The sequence below is a fragment of the Diorhabda sublineata genome, chromosome 7, assembly GCF_026230105.1.
Source record: "Diorhabda sublineata isolate icDioSubl1.1 chromosome 7, icDioSubl1.1, whole genome shotgun sequence".
Taxonomy (NCBI): Eukaryota; Metazoa; Arthropoda; class Insecta; order Coleoptera; family Chrysomelidae; genus Diorhabda; species Diorhabda sublineata.
Window position 1 is genome coordinate 27,334,159 of NC_079480.1, and position 17,018 is coordinate 27,351,176.

The 17,018-nt window shown below is 33.1% G+C and overlaps 1 protein-coding gene across 2 annotated transcripts in view; it reads right to left on the minus strand.

Moving 5' to 3' along the window:
* Positions 1–887: 887 nt before the first annotated feature.
* The window catches only part of LOC130446476 (uncharacterized), a 123,187-nt gene continuing 107,056 nt past the window's right edge, over positions 888–17,018 (minus strand). The window contains exons 5-6 of one of the 2 annotated variants that reach the window (XM_056782752.1): positions 6,339–6,537; positions 888–1,102 (exon numbers count right to left, since the gene is read on the minus strand). In XM_056782752.1, coding sequence (XP_056638730.1) covers positions 1,014–1,102; positions 6,339–6,537 — 288 coding nt within the window. In that variant the 3' untranslated portion in view covers positions 888–1,013. The remainder of the gene's footprint in view (positions 1,103–6,338; positions 6,538–17,018) is intronic. The other variant, XM_056782753.1, reaches the window with a different exon arrangement.

The window sequence follows — 17,018 nt, forward strand, 5'->3', positions numbered from 1 at the left end:
GTCATATTAGTGGGTTCACTCTAGATTCTAATATAATAAGCTGTAACTTTGGCTCTTAGAAATTTGACGCAAAAGTTCCATTAAAAACTCATGTACAAGTATTTCAAATTCAAGGTAGAGAATCAAGATATCATATTTTTGGGAATTACTTTTGTCTAATGGCTTTATTGCTATTTACATGGATTTACGAACTGGGAGAAGTTTCGAAGATTAGTTGGCACAAATTAATAAATGTTCCCCTTAAAACTAAAGAAAACTTCAACAATGCAGTTAAATACTGTAGTAAAACAATTCAAGATACCATCTAGGACTGTACTACATCATTGAAAAAATTAGTGAACAGCAAAAATTTACCAAAGATAGGAGGAAGAGAAGAAGTTCAGAAACATGGCAAGAATCTGATTTCCCACCAATAAGCTGTGATTGAACCAAGCAATTGCTCAACTAAAAATTGAATTGAACAATAAAAAAAAGCGATGAAATACATATGTAGCAAACTCAGCAGCCTCAAAGAAAACTGTACATGTTATTTTTATACATACATTCAGAAACATCGGCCTTCTTTGGGAGGCAAGCAGTAGAATAATATGTATCTTCTAAGTATAGATGAAGAAGGAAAACCGAAACAATTTCCCAAACAATCCACATCGAGTCATTCAAATTTTGTAATTGACGAGTCTCAACTAAATCCAGTAGTATTAGGCAATTGATAAAACCAAAAATTCATCATTTTTATCAATTCTATTCAAATAAGTGTAGAACAAAAATATATGTGGCACAACGTAAGAAAAATCTATCCGATAAGCCTCGTAGTTGCAGTTGACCTGGTTGGAACACTCTCTGAATTTAGGATCTTAGTCTTTGGAACAATGTGATAAAAACAAACGTCGTACAAATATTTTTATTACTCTTAATAGAACTGATTATACAAAGTAATTTTATAAATGACTTAAGCTAAACATAACATTTCTTATGAATATTGAATATCCTTAATTCTGTTACATAAATTTATTTCACAGTAATACACAAACAATGGCAGCTATTATCGAAAACATCGTCACTTGACGGTAGTCGTTGGTGAAAGTTTTATTTTCAGCTGTAACTGAAACCAAAAGAAAAAATATAATTAACCAATCGTTTCAATTGACAATCCTACAGTTGTGAAAGTGTCATTTCATGTGATTCGAGAATAATGAACTTATACTTTACAAACCAAAAAATTGACACAATTCAGTTTTTTTCTCTATTTACTGTGAAAAGGATATAAATAATTTCCCCGCCTACCTTTTTCTTTAAAGTATACATTTCCTGGCCCCATTGTAGAGAGCAAAGTTGTCGTCATAGAATGGTTCTAATTATAATGACATTTATAGAAAATATCTATCGCAATAAGTGCAGCAATCCGTCGCAAAAAGCGGAAAATTTGGAAAGAAATTATGGGAGTCACTGAAGGTAATTGGATTGGTTATGATCAACCAAGGACGAGTACTTTCGGGGGATACCAGATGAATAATAATGTTAATGGAAATATCACGAAAACTGTATTAGCTCCAGTTACTACTTCTAGTGGTATCAATTAACCTCTGCTTAAAAAGTTTAACATTTGTATAAATAATGTACAAATTACGAATATCAGAAATGAAAGAATGAAAATAACGTGCCTGTAAGTTGTACTGTACCTATTTCTTAGTTTAAGCTCATTAAAAACTTTTGTTCGTTAGTTTAATAAAGAAATTATTTAAATATAACTTGTTTTTCAGGGAGTCGGATAAATCTTATGTCTAACATGGAATTAAAGTACCTTCTCCTTCCTGAATGATTACTCCCCTCCGCTAGAAACTTTATCCTTGAGCGGAAAAGTAGCAATTTTCTCTTTTTTCTATAGAAATAACTATTGCTTTGTTGGTGATTTCCATGGAAATTAGAATGTACGTATGTTGATGAAGAAATTGAAGAGTTATGAGATTAAATTTTTTTTTAACCCTAATCTCTTGATTACTTACCCTCAAAAAGCCTTTCTGAGGACAATGAGCAGCATCTCTTGAGATTAAGTAGAATAATGAGTAATTTTGACGGAGAAACTCCTCATGATACAGTTAAATTTGTCAACTTCGTAGAGTATTGTTACATTAAGTAATATAATGTGTACGATGATTTTGTAATAAGGATTTTCATTGTTATATGTTGATCTTTGATTTTCTTTTATCATGATGTACACGGAGGTACATGAGACTAAAAAAACGGACAGATTTGATTCTTTCTACTACTTTGGCTTAATTGGACTGTCACGCTCTAGTACTACACACTTCGTTATTGTTGACACTCAGGCGTCAGTCGGCGTTGTGCTACATCCACGTATTTATGTTCGCCAGTTTTAATGCTCCCGCTAAATGTGAATTGCAAAGTGTGATTCGTTTTCTAGAGGCTGAAGGCCATAGTGTAGCAGAAATCCATCGGAGAATCAGTCGTGTGTAAGGGGAAAACTTCATGAGTGATGGTGTTGTGCGTGAATGGTGTTGAAAGTTTAAAGATGGTCGTAATGATGTGAATGCTGAAGGTAGCCAAGGACGCAAACGTGTCGTTCAGTTGACCTAGTTCAACGAGTTTCTACAGAATGGTTAGAGAAAACTACAGATTCACCATTACTGCTTTGTCTACGGAATTTCCAGAAGTTCCAAGGTCTGCTTGGTACTTTATTTTTCCTGAACGGTTAGGCTACATTTGGGGCAACTTTTTTTGAAGAGGGTATTGAAAAGCTTGTCCGCAGATATGACAAATGTCTCAATCTCTTCGGTGATTATGTCGAAAAAAAAGTAGCCCTAAGTGTACTAATCTTTTGGTAATAAAATTATTGTTATATACGAACTTGTCTTTTATTTATACCATATCGGAGGTTGATAAAAACTCGGCCCTTGTATGACCATTGATAAAAATTCCGTAGAAAGGATTTTTTTATTGAAAATGAATATCGAATTTAGGAGGAATATTTACATATGCGAAGCATATGTAAATATTAAAATATTAAAATATTCCATCAGGTCTTAAATATGACAACTTCTGGTGGAGAATCTGTAAAAATAATTCGAAGAGTAGTATTAGAGCTGAAATAAAATCAGGAAGCCATGAGTGTGCAGGGTATGAGAGGGATAAACAAAATACGTAGATAAAGCGTAGTACTAGAATTGCTGTTTAAATATCTGGCCTAATAATAGGAAAACTACTTGAAAAGATCCTCAAACCTTCAGTGGAAAATAAAATTTATCAGATCAAGATTGAAAAACTTTTTCCCCTTATAATTCAAGGCAATACATATGCTGTCGTGGAATTTTAATCGTATTTTAATGTAAAAAAAATTGAGAATAATTTTTTTCAAACTCTACGAATTTTACGAGCCTTGTGTGAAAATTATGGTGAGTAATATGGTATTTATGGTGAAATGTGAGTTGCCTCTCTCAAAAAGATTATTGCTATTTTGGGATGCGCATGAAATATTATTAATCGAATATCTCCAAAATGGAGAGACAATCAATAGAAAATATCAAAAATCAACGAAAAACGGCCTCATATGTCCAAGTATAACCACTGTTTTAACAAGACAAATCGACGGCCAAGATGGTTGAATTGATCGAATTACATTTCGATTTGCTTCCACATCCACTGTATAGTCCAAATCTGGCCCTCAGTGACTACTTACTATTAGTAGTCAAAAAAATGCTCGCCGCTGAGAAACTCAGCACAAATGAAGAAGCAAATGCTGAAACTGAAGAAGCCTATTTTGAGGCAAAAGATAAGTCATTCTACAATCACGGCATCGAAATGTTAGGTATCGATTTTTGGCAAAAAAAATTGTTTTTCTTAGTTAATCACATGACTTATCGAGTGATGCGTTAGGTAAAGACTCAAACTATTGAGAAAAACTTTTTTCATCATAATGTAATAAATTGTATTTTACAATAAAGCCAAAGGACCTTCTTAAGATTGATAGATTCTTTCAAGCATTATAATCAATGTTCTATTTTCCTTATTCCGGTTGAGGTAGCTGCAAAGAATGAATTTGTAACGCAAAATCTAGCTGCAGATAATCGTTGAGATGCACTTTGTTCTCAAAGTCATTCAGTACTAATCAGAGTTTTATTTTAGAAATCTATCAAATCAACTGTGTAGCTAGTTGAAAAAGAATAATAATTGTATAAACCGTCTTACGTATATGACCAGCGATGTTTCTTTTTCCCAATATTTCAATGCACCAGTCAACGTTTGTCTTCTTTTGTGCATTGGCCCCGTTGTGCAAGGTCCAAAAGAAACAAATGATCATGTAGTATTTTGCTGATGCTAGTTATCAACTTTGATCTGACGTTGTGTCATGATAATATTGATCAATTAGCTCGAGCATGACATCTATGTTTTTGGTACAGTGTTATAATTTGAATGAATTGCAAGGGTTTGCGTCCTGGAGTGAACATTGACCAGGTTTCTATTCAATATTCCTGTTTATTACAGTTTTGTATAATGAAGTTTTATCAATATATATGTAATGAACTGATTGATGCACTTGTAGAAATTGACATCAAACATTATTACACAAAAACTCTATCGGGTTCATTTCATTGTTCACTAGGTAGATCCAGCATTACTAATTGCACTCTAATAATAAAATATTGTGGTTGAGGTTATGTTCGATAATGTTGTGAAGTAATTAATAATTATAACCAGGCTGAAATAGAGATAAATATTCATACACGGTAACATTTTTGAGATATTGGGCAACAGAAAGTAATAAGGAAAGTAAAAAAAGTGAAAATATTTGTTGCTGATCCCCTAGATTAATACATGTGTACAGGGAAGCATAAAATAAGCTGAAAGAATCTTCTGTACTGTATAAAAGAAAGCTTGAATAGTAGAGTTTATGGAATATTATGAACGTTTCACATAATTATTTGGAAGCTGAATATTGTCTGAGTAACTGAGCTACATAAATCGTTATATGGAATGGAGAAATCATACTGAGGAATTTAAGATAGTTTGATGTCATGAATTTTTTATGTGATATGCTAGTGTGTTGTCGTTATTCAGCAACACAGGTTATACGAGTATTATGAAAACGAAGAAAATCTCGACGAAGTTTGTGGATCATTTTCACTTAAGCCCTTCGACCGATTTTATCAGTGTTTCAAACTCGATGTCTCAAAAACATGATTGCCCAAATTCCGTTTTCAGTTCAGAATATATCGTCGACAGAAAGAAATGATTACGACTACTCAAATTTTGCTGAACATTTTCTTTACAATAACGTTTTCTTAATTTTGAGAGTAATGATAGGGAAATCTATGAGTGCGAGAGAGACACATAGATAAAAAACTTGAAATTGTTGCCTCAATTGGAGATGGAAGATCATATACGTACAGTACTAACTTTATCAAGAAGATCGAAGTCACAGGCAATGTGCCTCATTTGAGATAAATGAAAAACTTCTTAAGAGATCGTATCGTAAACGATCTACCATGACATGTTCATATTCCATGATAGCTGGAATAATGTTTAGGAGGAAATATCCTATGGAAGTAATAAAGACTATGTAGTAGATGGTTCATTAAATGCACACACTTTATACTCAAATGTTAACGACTTTCTAAGGACGGTGACAGGAAGCCAGTATATTTTCCATACCTTAACCCAATTGTTATATTGAGTAGAAGGCTAAGGAACTAAGTCCCAGCAAGGGAAAATTGTATTAAGAGAAATTGGATATGATTTTTGTCAACCGATTATCGATAATGTAATTCTGATCATGACAAGAGGGTTGATTGCGATCATAAGAGCACGCGGAGGATATATATGAAAATTTTATTAATCAATTATCTCTATCGTGTATGAATTGAATATTTTAGAACAATAAGCTGTTAGTTTGAACCACAGAGCTCTTAATAATTATTTCAATTGATACTGAAACCATAACTACGACCGACATTCTTCTTAAAATCAATATCACAATGAGTAAAAAAATAGTGTCAATAAATATTTTAGGTTATCAAAGTTGTGAGACAAATTTCATTTTTCATTCACTTTGTTTTTGTATATCCTTTCAATTCACAATTCACAAGAGTGAACGATAATGGCATTTCTGAACAATTGAGCTGCAATTAAAAACAAAAATTCCTGAATTCGACGGAACGGCTTGAGTGAAAATGTACTTACAAACTTTGTTGAGATTTTGTGTGTACATACTATGAAGTTTACAACTGATCAAATATGTAGGATAAATTCCTATCTAAACTGAGGTGGTTTTCAAGATTTATCCATTTGAGAGGAATTTGACTTTACTATAAGAGACCACTTACCTTTCTCGGGGACGGGATCTTTGCTATTATCAAATATAATCTCGGTTTCTTGTTGATAAAAATCTCCAATTTTGGCGACACACTTTAATGTAAGTCGACCGTTGTTGAAATGAGACTCGAAAAGTGGCAATGTCATGAATAATCTGCTTTCAAATAATTCGCCGACTTGGGTTTTGTTCCTATAACACGTTTGGCATACCTAGAACAAAAGGAAATTCTACAGTGTAATCTCAAAAGCAAGTGTCGTTGGAAAATTCTTGGTTACGAGATTTTTTGCAGAAAAATCTTTTTTGTTAAATTGGAAACTTGATACCAAAATTGAATTTTTCATCATTTTGATCATGTCCCTCTACAAACTTGTAGATATGCACTATTTTCTAAATTATATATTTATCAATCCTCTCAACAATATTTTTAATTAATTGGAGAAAAAGGTATATGGTGAGTTTGAAGTTTCAAAATAATAGCTCCAGGCTCTGGATCAAAATACAAGGGTGTATGAACAGATAATACTTAGCATTGTTCTTATTCGATCAATGATATATAAAGAAAAACAAGATAGAATGAATCAATAATATCAAAAAATTAATTTAACTCCAATTTAAGAAAAAATAGCTAAACTGAGTAGAAATATTTTAAACGTAGACTTCATATATTTACAATAATATATGACTCTACAAGGGACGAAAGCTGAATTTTCGACCCCGCGCGTCATGATTATCGACGCGCATGACCGATATTTCAACTTTCGGCTCGAGTAGTGTATAAGATTTTTCTCCATACATCGGTCGAAGATACCTAGTGGCAGGGACGAAAGTTCAACATTTACTCCCAAATAAGGGCGGATTTCAAATCCGCGCTTATACTTCTTGTAGAGACTAAATTTTAAACTTTCGTCCCTTCTTCTAAGGACGATGGTACGTACCGAGGTGTGATGAAAAAATATTGTATTGTCATCTAGAGAAATACTTTACCTTTCAAATGATTTGTAACTTGAATTACTATAAATAAAAGTCGGTGGGCTGTGTCTCATTTTTTAATATGGCGATATGCCTTCTTGTCAAATAATTTTCATATGTTTTTCTCATATCTTGAATAAACTTCTTTTCCAAGTTTGAAACACCTTGTACGTTCCATTTAATTTGTAAATGTATGTTAACGATTTTAAAATAATGAAATTCATATAATTTCATCTGTTATCTCACTAATTTGTACTAAATGTTAATCCTATACATAAAATGTAAAAATTAACTCAATTCATATTTCGCAAATGAGATTTTGGTATCGCGCTTTCATATGTGATCCTGATTTATAACGTAATTAAACCAGATATAGTCGAACCCAGCTTATCCAAAAATATCGAGTTTATGTTAATAAGCGGTTTTTCGGGTGAGAATAACAATTTATGGCTCCATATCTGTCACGCGAATGGTGGGTAAAGGGTACATTTTATTTTATAATTATATCATCATAATACTTGAAAATTTTACATATTATCCATACACAGAAGATTATAACTTTCATATAAAGGCAAATCTCTTTGCTCCATCTCTGACTCATTTATTAATGAAAACAATCATTATCATGTCACTTCGAAACCTATAATGTATAAACTCATGCACATATCTCAGTATCAAAATGGATCTGTCGTGCAACGCGATGTAATTAAATACTTGTGATTGAAAGAGTTGGCGCCAACGCAAATTCAAAGAAATTTGTGGTCTCAGAAGTACCTTGCCTGCTATAGACATAAAGTAGTTGATTGAAACATATTACTGTATTAGAAATTATATGTTTCAAGACGTTGTTTGGCAGCCATTCATAGTGAACGTTCTCAGTAAATTTGTAAACATCGCATCGCAGTAGTTGACCAAACGAGGTGACGACTCTAGAAATGTTGAAGAAAATCCACAAAGCGGTACTAGATGAAACCCTGAATGAAACGTGTGTCACTTCACACTCGAAAGAAAAAAACAATGGGATGAAAATAGAAAACCAGCTCCAAAGAAAGCAAAGACCGTTCCATCTGCAGGTAAAGATCATGACGTTGGTTTTTTGAGATGTGCGTGAAATAATTCCCATTGGCGTTTTTGAAAAAGGGAAAACCATCAACGGCGAGTATTATACGAACTTCTTGAAAAATTTTAGAGAAGAAATCAAGTTAAAATGGCCCAATTTGACTAATAAGAAAGTGAAGTTTCATCAAGACAATGGACCAGCTCACATATCGGTTATTGCAATGGCTAAAATTATTGATGAATTTGAATGAAGTTTTATTTACTATCTCATGCATCCTATCAGCCAGACTTAGCCTCCTCGGATTATTTTCTGTTCCCAGACCCGAAATATGAGCTTGGTGGTCAAAGATATTTCAACAATGGACAGGTGATGTCGGCAGTTAATCGCTAGGAAAAGTATATGAAGCTAAATATATTCTTCTCCAAAATTTTTGGGTATTCTTTATTGGGCCATCCTCGTAGTAAAAAGGTGATGTCGTGAGTTTAGATGGCATATACCGATGAACAAGCAGATTATGTAGCACTTCTATACCACATGAGAAAAAGTTTAAAACCATCCATTATCACTCCTCTTGTTGCAAGATCAACTTGTGCTTAATAAATGATTATTTGAAGGTGATTACATGGTACATAATATACATTCTCCCGTATTGAACATGAGAAATTGAAGGTTTCACAGATGCACTCAAACAAACTCTTATTATCATTCAGAGTCATCGTTTATTGCAAGACAAAGGACATTCTTTAGCACAATTAGTGATAATGGATGACTAATGGATCCATCACTATGATGATAACAAAATACGGAGTGTGGAAACATCGGGGATGACCTTGTTCGAAAAATACAATATATAAGATTATGCTAACCGACACAAAAGACACAATCCTTGACAATAGCGAGAGAACCAAGAAGATGCAAACTGGCAATTTATAATAAAAGTGTAGAGCAGGTTATGTCTTTAGGGGTTAACATCACGAGCAATAGGAACTTGAAACAATAAGTCAAAACGCAAACAACAACAGCATATAGGATATCGGGATTAAAACTTGTGTCAGACCAGTAATGACATACGCCAAAGAAACGAGGGCGGAGACTGCAGCTACTAAGCGGACTCTTAGAACGACCGAGATGAAGACATTACGCTCAATCACAGGGAAAACACTAAGAGACAGAATAAGGAGCAATGAAATTAGAAGAATGTGTGACGTTCCGGATATAGTGAGATGGGCCAGAGCTAGAAGAAGAGCATGGAGAGATCATGTCAATAGAATGGACGACGATCGACTGGCGAAAATCGCAAAGGAAGAGAGACCCAATACAAGCAGACCGCCTGGAAGACCACCAAAGCGCTGGTATGAAAGCTGGTCCTCGGAGTCACAACTTAGGCTGCCTCTTTGAAAACACAAGACATAGTCTTAAAATAAGAAAAAGAAAAAAAAAGAAGAATACTAACCGTGGTTGAAAAGCTGAAGGAGTAAGTTTGGTAGATTATCTGCAAATACAATTACAGGTGATTATTGTGTGGAGTTGATTCCAACATTACTGTTCGTCTGTTTATCAGCATAAATAGAGCAACTTCATCATATGGTTACTTCTTTATGGTTAACTAGAATATTAGGATAGAAGCTATATGACTTCGCTAAAAGCTGTAGCTTTCCATACTCTCTTTTCTTGCCCAACGCTTTAACAAATTGCTTATCACTCAACCTTATATGTAATGGTGGGAATATGCTTTTGTTAATGTCAACGGCGCCCTTATTACATTGACTTTACCGACAGTTGAGGAATTTCTTACAGGTCAAATATGTTTGTCCCATTGAAGTAGCTTTGCTGTACTCTCCCATATAGAAATCAAATGAGGGTTTTTCGTGTATCCACTTAATTCATACTCCAAATGATTTTTTTGTCTAAAAACAATTCAACACTTCCTTCTATTTAGCCGTATCTAGAAATAGCTTCGCTATATCATTAGAGTACATCAGTCCTTAATTTGATTTTTGATTTTTGTTTTAACAAATTTGGATCACGTATTGAATCACTGTCATCTTAATATTCACTGGTAGACTGTACTGGTTCCTGTGAATTTGGCAACATCGATGTTTCTAAGGGAATGCTAATTACTTTTGAAACTTATGTAAGCCAAGGGAGATTTTTATGTGTGAAACAAGATATTTCGTAATTTTCAGGTGCCTTCCTTATCACAGCTATGGAGATTTGACACGGAGCATACTAGCTTTATGGGGAATCCATAGTTTACCAAGTTTGTCTATTTTGAATCCTAAATATGTATTCAGCATTAGCCTTCTACACAAAATCTGCCTCTCTGTCTAACATTACTTTGTTATATGTAAACACCACAAATAAAACAAATGAACTCGTTACTATATTAACCCTTTGTCAGTTTTAAAAAACGATATAAATACGAGGTGCAGCTATTAAGTAACGAGATGCTACTATAGAAAAACTACGTATACGCCAAAAGTTAGCGAGTGTCAGCTATTTAGCCTGAAGCCTACTCTTTCAAATAAATTGTTTACTGTATCTGTAGCCGTTGCCTTCGTTTGTATGGGAGCTGTTTTTGGAAACTTTGCAAAATTTCAGCTGAAACTTATAATTCATTGAAACAAGTGTATGACAATGAATATTTGTCGTCGCGTCCACGTGGTTTTTAGTGGATGTACGTTTTCAAGATGACTGAGAATATATTGAAGATGATTCATATTCATGTCCCTCTTTCACGTCAAAAAACGGATGAAAATATGGAACAAATTAGTAATCTTGTTCGATCAGACCAAAGACTAAGTACTCGTGCGGCAAATTTTAACATTCCAAAAGTGTGTGCAAAACTGGTGCCTCACTCCGCACTATCAGTCAATAGGTTTCTAGTCAAGTACAACAACCGAGTGTTAATCCATCCACCATATTCGCCAGATCTTATACCGTGCCAGTCAATATCAAATTTAAATATTTTATATCACCAGCCTCGATATTTAATAGCCAATCCTAGTATATTAGAATGATAATTTAATAAGTAAAACAAAGTATTAACATATGTTAATTTATCCAGATTCAAATGTAAGTATTTCAATATAGTCAAATAAGTCGAATAACTGAGTTCTGAGTTGTACTGTAGGTTGAGGGATCTTAAATCACGTGATGTTTCCACGCGTGCAAAAATAAATTTTCTTACTATTAAGACGATGATTGTTCAGAATATAAGATAGGCAAACATTAAGTTGGAGTTTCTAGAACCGTTGGTGATTGTTATACTGAACCACTACACCAACATTCACAATTACACTGTCTGACGCGCGTTTCAATAACTACCTCGATTCTCTGAAGACAATAACTTAAACAGTTCACCTTATAAAAATTGTAAAAGCAAGAGAGCGTTCAGTACTTTCATATAAACATATTCGGAATATGGTAACAATGCATGAAAATTAGAAAATATATAAAGGACAATGGGAACGTTTTGTAGGGTTATGTTAAAGGTTTTCGGGAGTATCTTTGCTTGGCTCAACCTTCCTATAACATTATTTTATTTATATCTTCTTCTTCTAGTTATTTCTCTATTGTCCTATCGCTGGTTGTAGAGAAGGTTCAAGTTCTATAAATGTGTTGTAATGAATCGAGACCTTATTAGAAAATCAGACACATGAATTTTTTATTATCACAGATCAGGGGAGTAGGGATTATGCGTAATTCACGTACAGTTGATATTTTATTGTGTATCATGCTTGAAGGATTAAGTGGGAGAGAAAACGAAACAACACGTCTTCTACGAGATATGTTTGTAGAATATTTAATGGAAGATATGAAGATCGTACCAGAAAAGCAGAGAGAGCATCAAATATAACCAGCGCGCGTGCAAACCACCTTCCAAAAATTAAGCCTGAGCAAAGGAGAAACAGAATTGTACAATTTTTCAAATATTCGATTTTTCTAAAGTATAAAAATTTCCTTCTATCGAAAAAGCGCAGTACACATTAACTGCTTATACAGAGTGAGATTTATGTATGGAACGCGTCAATTATCTCGGAAACAGCTTGTGCGATTCTCATAAATTTTTGTGTAGAAGGGTCTTGTGATTGTGGTGGTATCTACATTGTTGTCAGATCTTTCCTTTTTCCGGAAAATAATGAAATTTGTTTCATATTTATATTTGTTATAGCTACATTCACAGTATCTCCACCAAAGTTACAATAAATATTATATATTTAGATGGTTTCTCGTTTAATTTGAATATTCCTCAATAATTTTTGTGCTAATACAAATTTCGTAACAAGGTCTAGTGTCAGTAAGTTAATAAAAACTTTAACGATACTGGTGCAGTAAAATATTTCTCCAAATCATGGCAGGCAAGGATTCATATCGGGTGACCGTGGGGGCCATTCGATAAAACCAAGCCTTCCAATCCACCTTCTGGGAAACACATTTAGGTATTTCCGCACCACACACTCATAATGAGGTGGGGAACCATCTTGTTATAGCAAAATATTGTTGTTTGGGATATTGTTATTGTCTGAAAATTTCTAATAATAAAGATTTTTTAGATACAATTGAAAATACTTACCTGAATTTGGAAATATCCGAGCCAATTCAGATATAATACTATATTCCAATAAATATAAATACGCCGGGCCATTTAAGTTACCCTCAATTAAAAAGGGATCAATTATTTTGTCGCCTATTATTCCAGCCAATACATTCAGTTATTCGGGATATTGGGTGTGGGATTAACGCATCTGACGAGGATTATTACGTGACCAGTATCTACAATTATGCTGATTCACGTTTCCATTAATACAAAAAGTGGCCTCATCGCAAAACATAACATTACTAATTTGGATGGTTTTGATTGTAACCTTCTCCCATCATTCGGTCTACAAACTCTTCACGTGTATCAAAATCGTCATCTGACAATTATTGAACCAACATTACTTTGTATGGATGGAATTTATTATCACGTGGAATATTTATTACGGATGTTACATTACATCAAGTTTCCTGGATATTTGTCTAGTACTCGAGTGTGGATCGTCTTATAACAGGACACCAACATCTAAAGATTAGTTTTCAGTTGATTCAGTTTTTCTGCGCCCTGATTTGGATAAATCTTTTACTGAAACAGCTTCGTTAAACTTTTTTACTAATTTACTGATAGTAGATCTCATGGGATTTCGGTTTTCGGTTGGGATATAAATTATTAAAGATATAACACGTTTTTTTTGACTTCTACGCCTATCACAAAATCCGAAATAATGGCATTTAGGTGTAAAGAAAATCAAATAAAAAATAATGAGTATTTCTTAACGATTTCTAAAAGCGAGATATATACGGGGTAATCTATTTCAAATAACAAAGTTCATTATTGTTCCGGAAAAAGGAAAGATCTGACAACAATGTAAATACCATCATAATACCGGCATTATCACAAGACCCTTTAACACAAAAATTTATGGAAATCGTACAAGCCGATAATTGAGATGTTCCATATATTTAATTTACACACAGGTAGTTTCAAATAATATCCACAAATTAGTATTTTAGTTGACAAACTATTCACTACATTGTGAAGAATATATCTTCTCGTGAATGTCAATATATTTCGTGAGTTATTGTGTTGTGATAAAACACATAATGGTGAAAATTTGCTTATTTATTACAAATAAATTCCGAACGGATGAACACGAATGCATATCTCGCAGTAACATATTTTTGGTGATTCCCCCATATGAATCCAGTCCTGCACACACATTAAAAATTTTATATCGACTAAAAATTTTTTTGTAAATACGAGGGGTGAGAAGGAAATGAGATTTTTACACCAAGTGAAGAGTACAAAAGAAACAAGATAAGGGCCAAATTTTATCACAATAAGTGTGTCGTGTATCCAATAGTTTTGGCCCAAAATTAAGGAGATTGAAAACAGTTTGTGATGAATTTGTGAAAAAAAAATTGTTCTTTGTTTTAACATAAGCTAGGCAAGTCTTATTTATATCAGTTGCATTATACAGGTCCGTACGTCTGACATAGTTCACATTTTTTGAAACCAAATATATCTCGCAGAAGCATTTACCATGCTATTTTGCCCAAGAAGGGCAGAAGATAGAGTTGAAGTTTCCATAAGAAAATTAACTTGTGAATACCATATTTCAAAAAGTATCGTATTGCGGGAATCAGTAAGAAATGGTTAGAAATACCGAACAAGACTAAAGTGTCCTAATTATACTCCAATTAAAAGGAAAACCTGCAGTTCAACTGATAAAATAATGTCGCTGATAAAATAATGGTTTGGAGTGCGAGCTTATATGGATCTAGAAAGTGGTGGAGCTGTTAATTCTGAAAAGTATATCATCAACTGCCTCACTAAATTAGTGTATTTTGTGGTCAACTTCACGCTGAAGACGACAGAATTTTTTGGCCGGATCACGTCCAATTAAAGATTTTTGGGCACTTATATCTCGCAAAGTATATGATGGAGAGTAGTAAGTCGATGAGAAATATTTACGGTATAGAATTCTTATGCAAATACGCGAAATAGATGTTCAAGTTGTTCATGAAAAATTTTTCTCTTTGTTGAGGAGCACGAGGCCCTCTATTTAGTTTGACTTATTAATTTTGTTAGTTAATAATCCATTAACAAAAAAAAGATACTTATCACTGATATATTTTGGGCTGAAACTATTGAGACATACTTGAACTTCCTATGATACAAGGTATGTTTTATAAGCAACAGTTCTTTTATAGTTATTCTATTTTTATTTGAAAGCCTGTACTTAGAAATATATGAATTCTACCAATATTAAGGTACCTCTCGAAGGTTTTTACATGTTTTTAGAAAGCTAGAGAGGTAACGAATTTTCTCGTTCGTTTCCCCGGAGACCAGAATTCCCAGTGATCTACACACAAGCTTGATAAAGTGATGATCACCTTCCCAAAAGAGACCAAGATTTGTCTGTTTTCTCAGCAGAATTATCAATAGCTCTATTTGACTAGGGTACCGAGCTTTATTCTCAAGTTTAATGAAGACTAAATAGTTGTTTGATTATTATTTAACGCTAAATTAGAAGTGTCGCAGCCAACCAACGCACTACTAGCTCGCAATTCTTCAATCAATGGCTTACGTGATTTTATCGGAAGATTATTCATTGGTATTTAATGATCGTAATCAGTTCAAGTTCCATCTTGAAGGTTACGAAGTTTGTTAATAGTATGAACGTCGGTATGAAGTGTCTTAATTAAAAAAGGCTGATCTGCGTTGTGAAAGTGCAATTCCTAATACGTGACTCTCAACACAATCACATATTTTCCGCACCAAAATGTTCGAATAAGTAGAGCGAGTAATGAAAAAGTTAATAAACAAAAACGTCTCATTACAAACTTTGAATTTATAATTAGAACTTCTGCATTGCGTTACGAAACGCCTATGGAGAAACCAATAAAATTTATTATCAAAAAAATGAGTTTTTTACAAAGAAAAACTCATAACTGTAGTAGGGTCAGGATGAATGGATATTCGTTATAAGGAATGATCATTTTTTAGATCTAATTAAGGTTAATGCGTTCGAGAAAGTGCTTCGGTCGATTGAATTTTACGAAATGACTAAGAATTTCAGTTATCTCATTCTCAAGAATATGGTTAATACTTTTCTGAATTCAAATCAGGAAATATCTATTCGCAGCTTTTGGAACGAAGAGAAAAATATATATTTATCATATTTTCAGAACTTATTGCAAACTTCTAAAGCAAATTGAATTTATATTTATGGTCTAATTATAAAACGTGTGATGTTAAGCTGCACTGAAAACTTGAGTTATTCATCATGCTTTGTACGTTGCTGTCAGATTAAAAAATAATTGTTATTGTGGTTACTTGCAATTTTATAGTGATAAATGAAAACCAAACGAAGGTGATTACATCAATTATCTTCAACACAAGGTAAATTCAAATCGTCATTTGAACATACCCATTATTTACTACAGGATATATGTATAGAGTATGTAATTTAGAAAAAATTCATTGAATTACATTATTTCTTTGAATAAGCTTGTAGATTGGTATTTCCAATCACACAAAATGATTTTGTGTTCCGGATGTCCCAAATTATAATAAGGGAGCTGTAGGGAATATGCCCACGTTAAGATGATCCCTCTATAAAACAGAAAACAGAAAAATTTACTTTTGGTTTCTGTTTCATACAAGAAATACTCTTATTGTTTTATAGAATAATTTTTTGGGGATAAAAATAGAATATGTGTTTTTATGTTTTTCTTTTATTGTGTGTTGTTATTATTTTCATCGATAATTGTAATAGTAGAAAGCAAACAGTAAGAGTGAGTATTCTCCATTTTATATTTTTTTAAACAACAAAAAACGAATCTCCAGTCTTTATAATAACTCAAACGCAAATAAAACAGAAATTATATAGTTCTAGAAACAACAACGTTTAAAAAAATCAAACAGTTCAACCCTTATTTAAGGGTAGGGAGAATTTTTTTTAACTGTAACCTGATCTTATTACGAACAGTATGGATACACTTAATTTCATAATTTTTGGCAGGACTTACGTATTTATCGTGAATCAAGCAAATTTTACACAGCCTCATATCTTTTTGGTCATCTTTATCACAAAGTTTGCAGTATAAAGATTAATT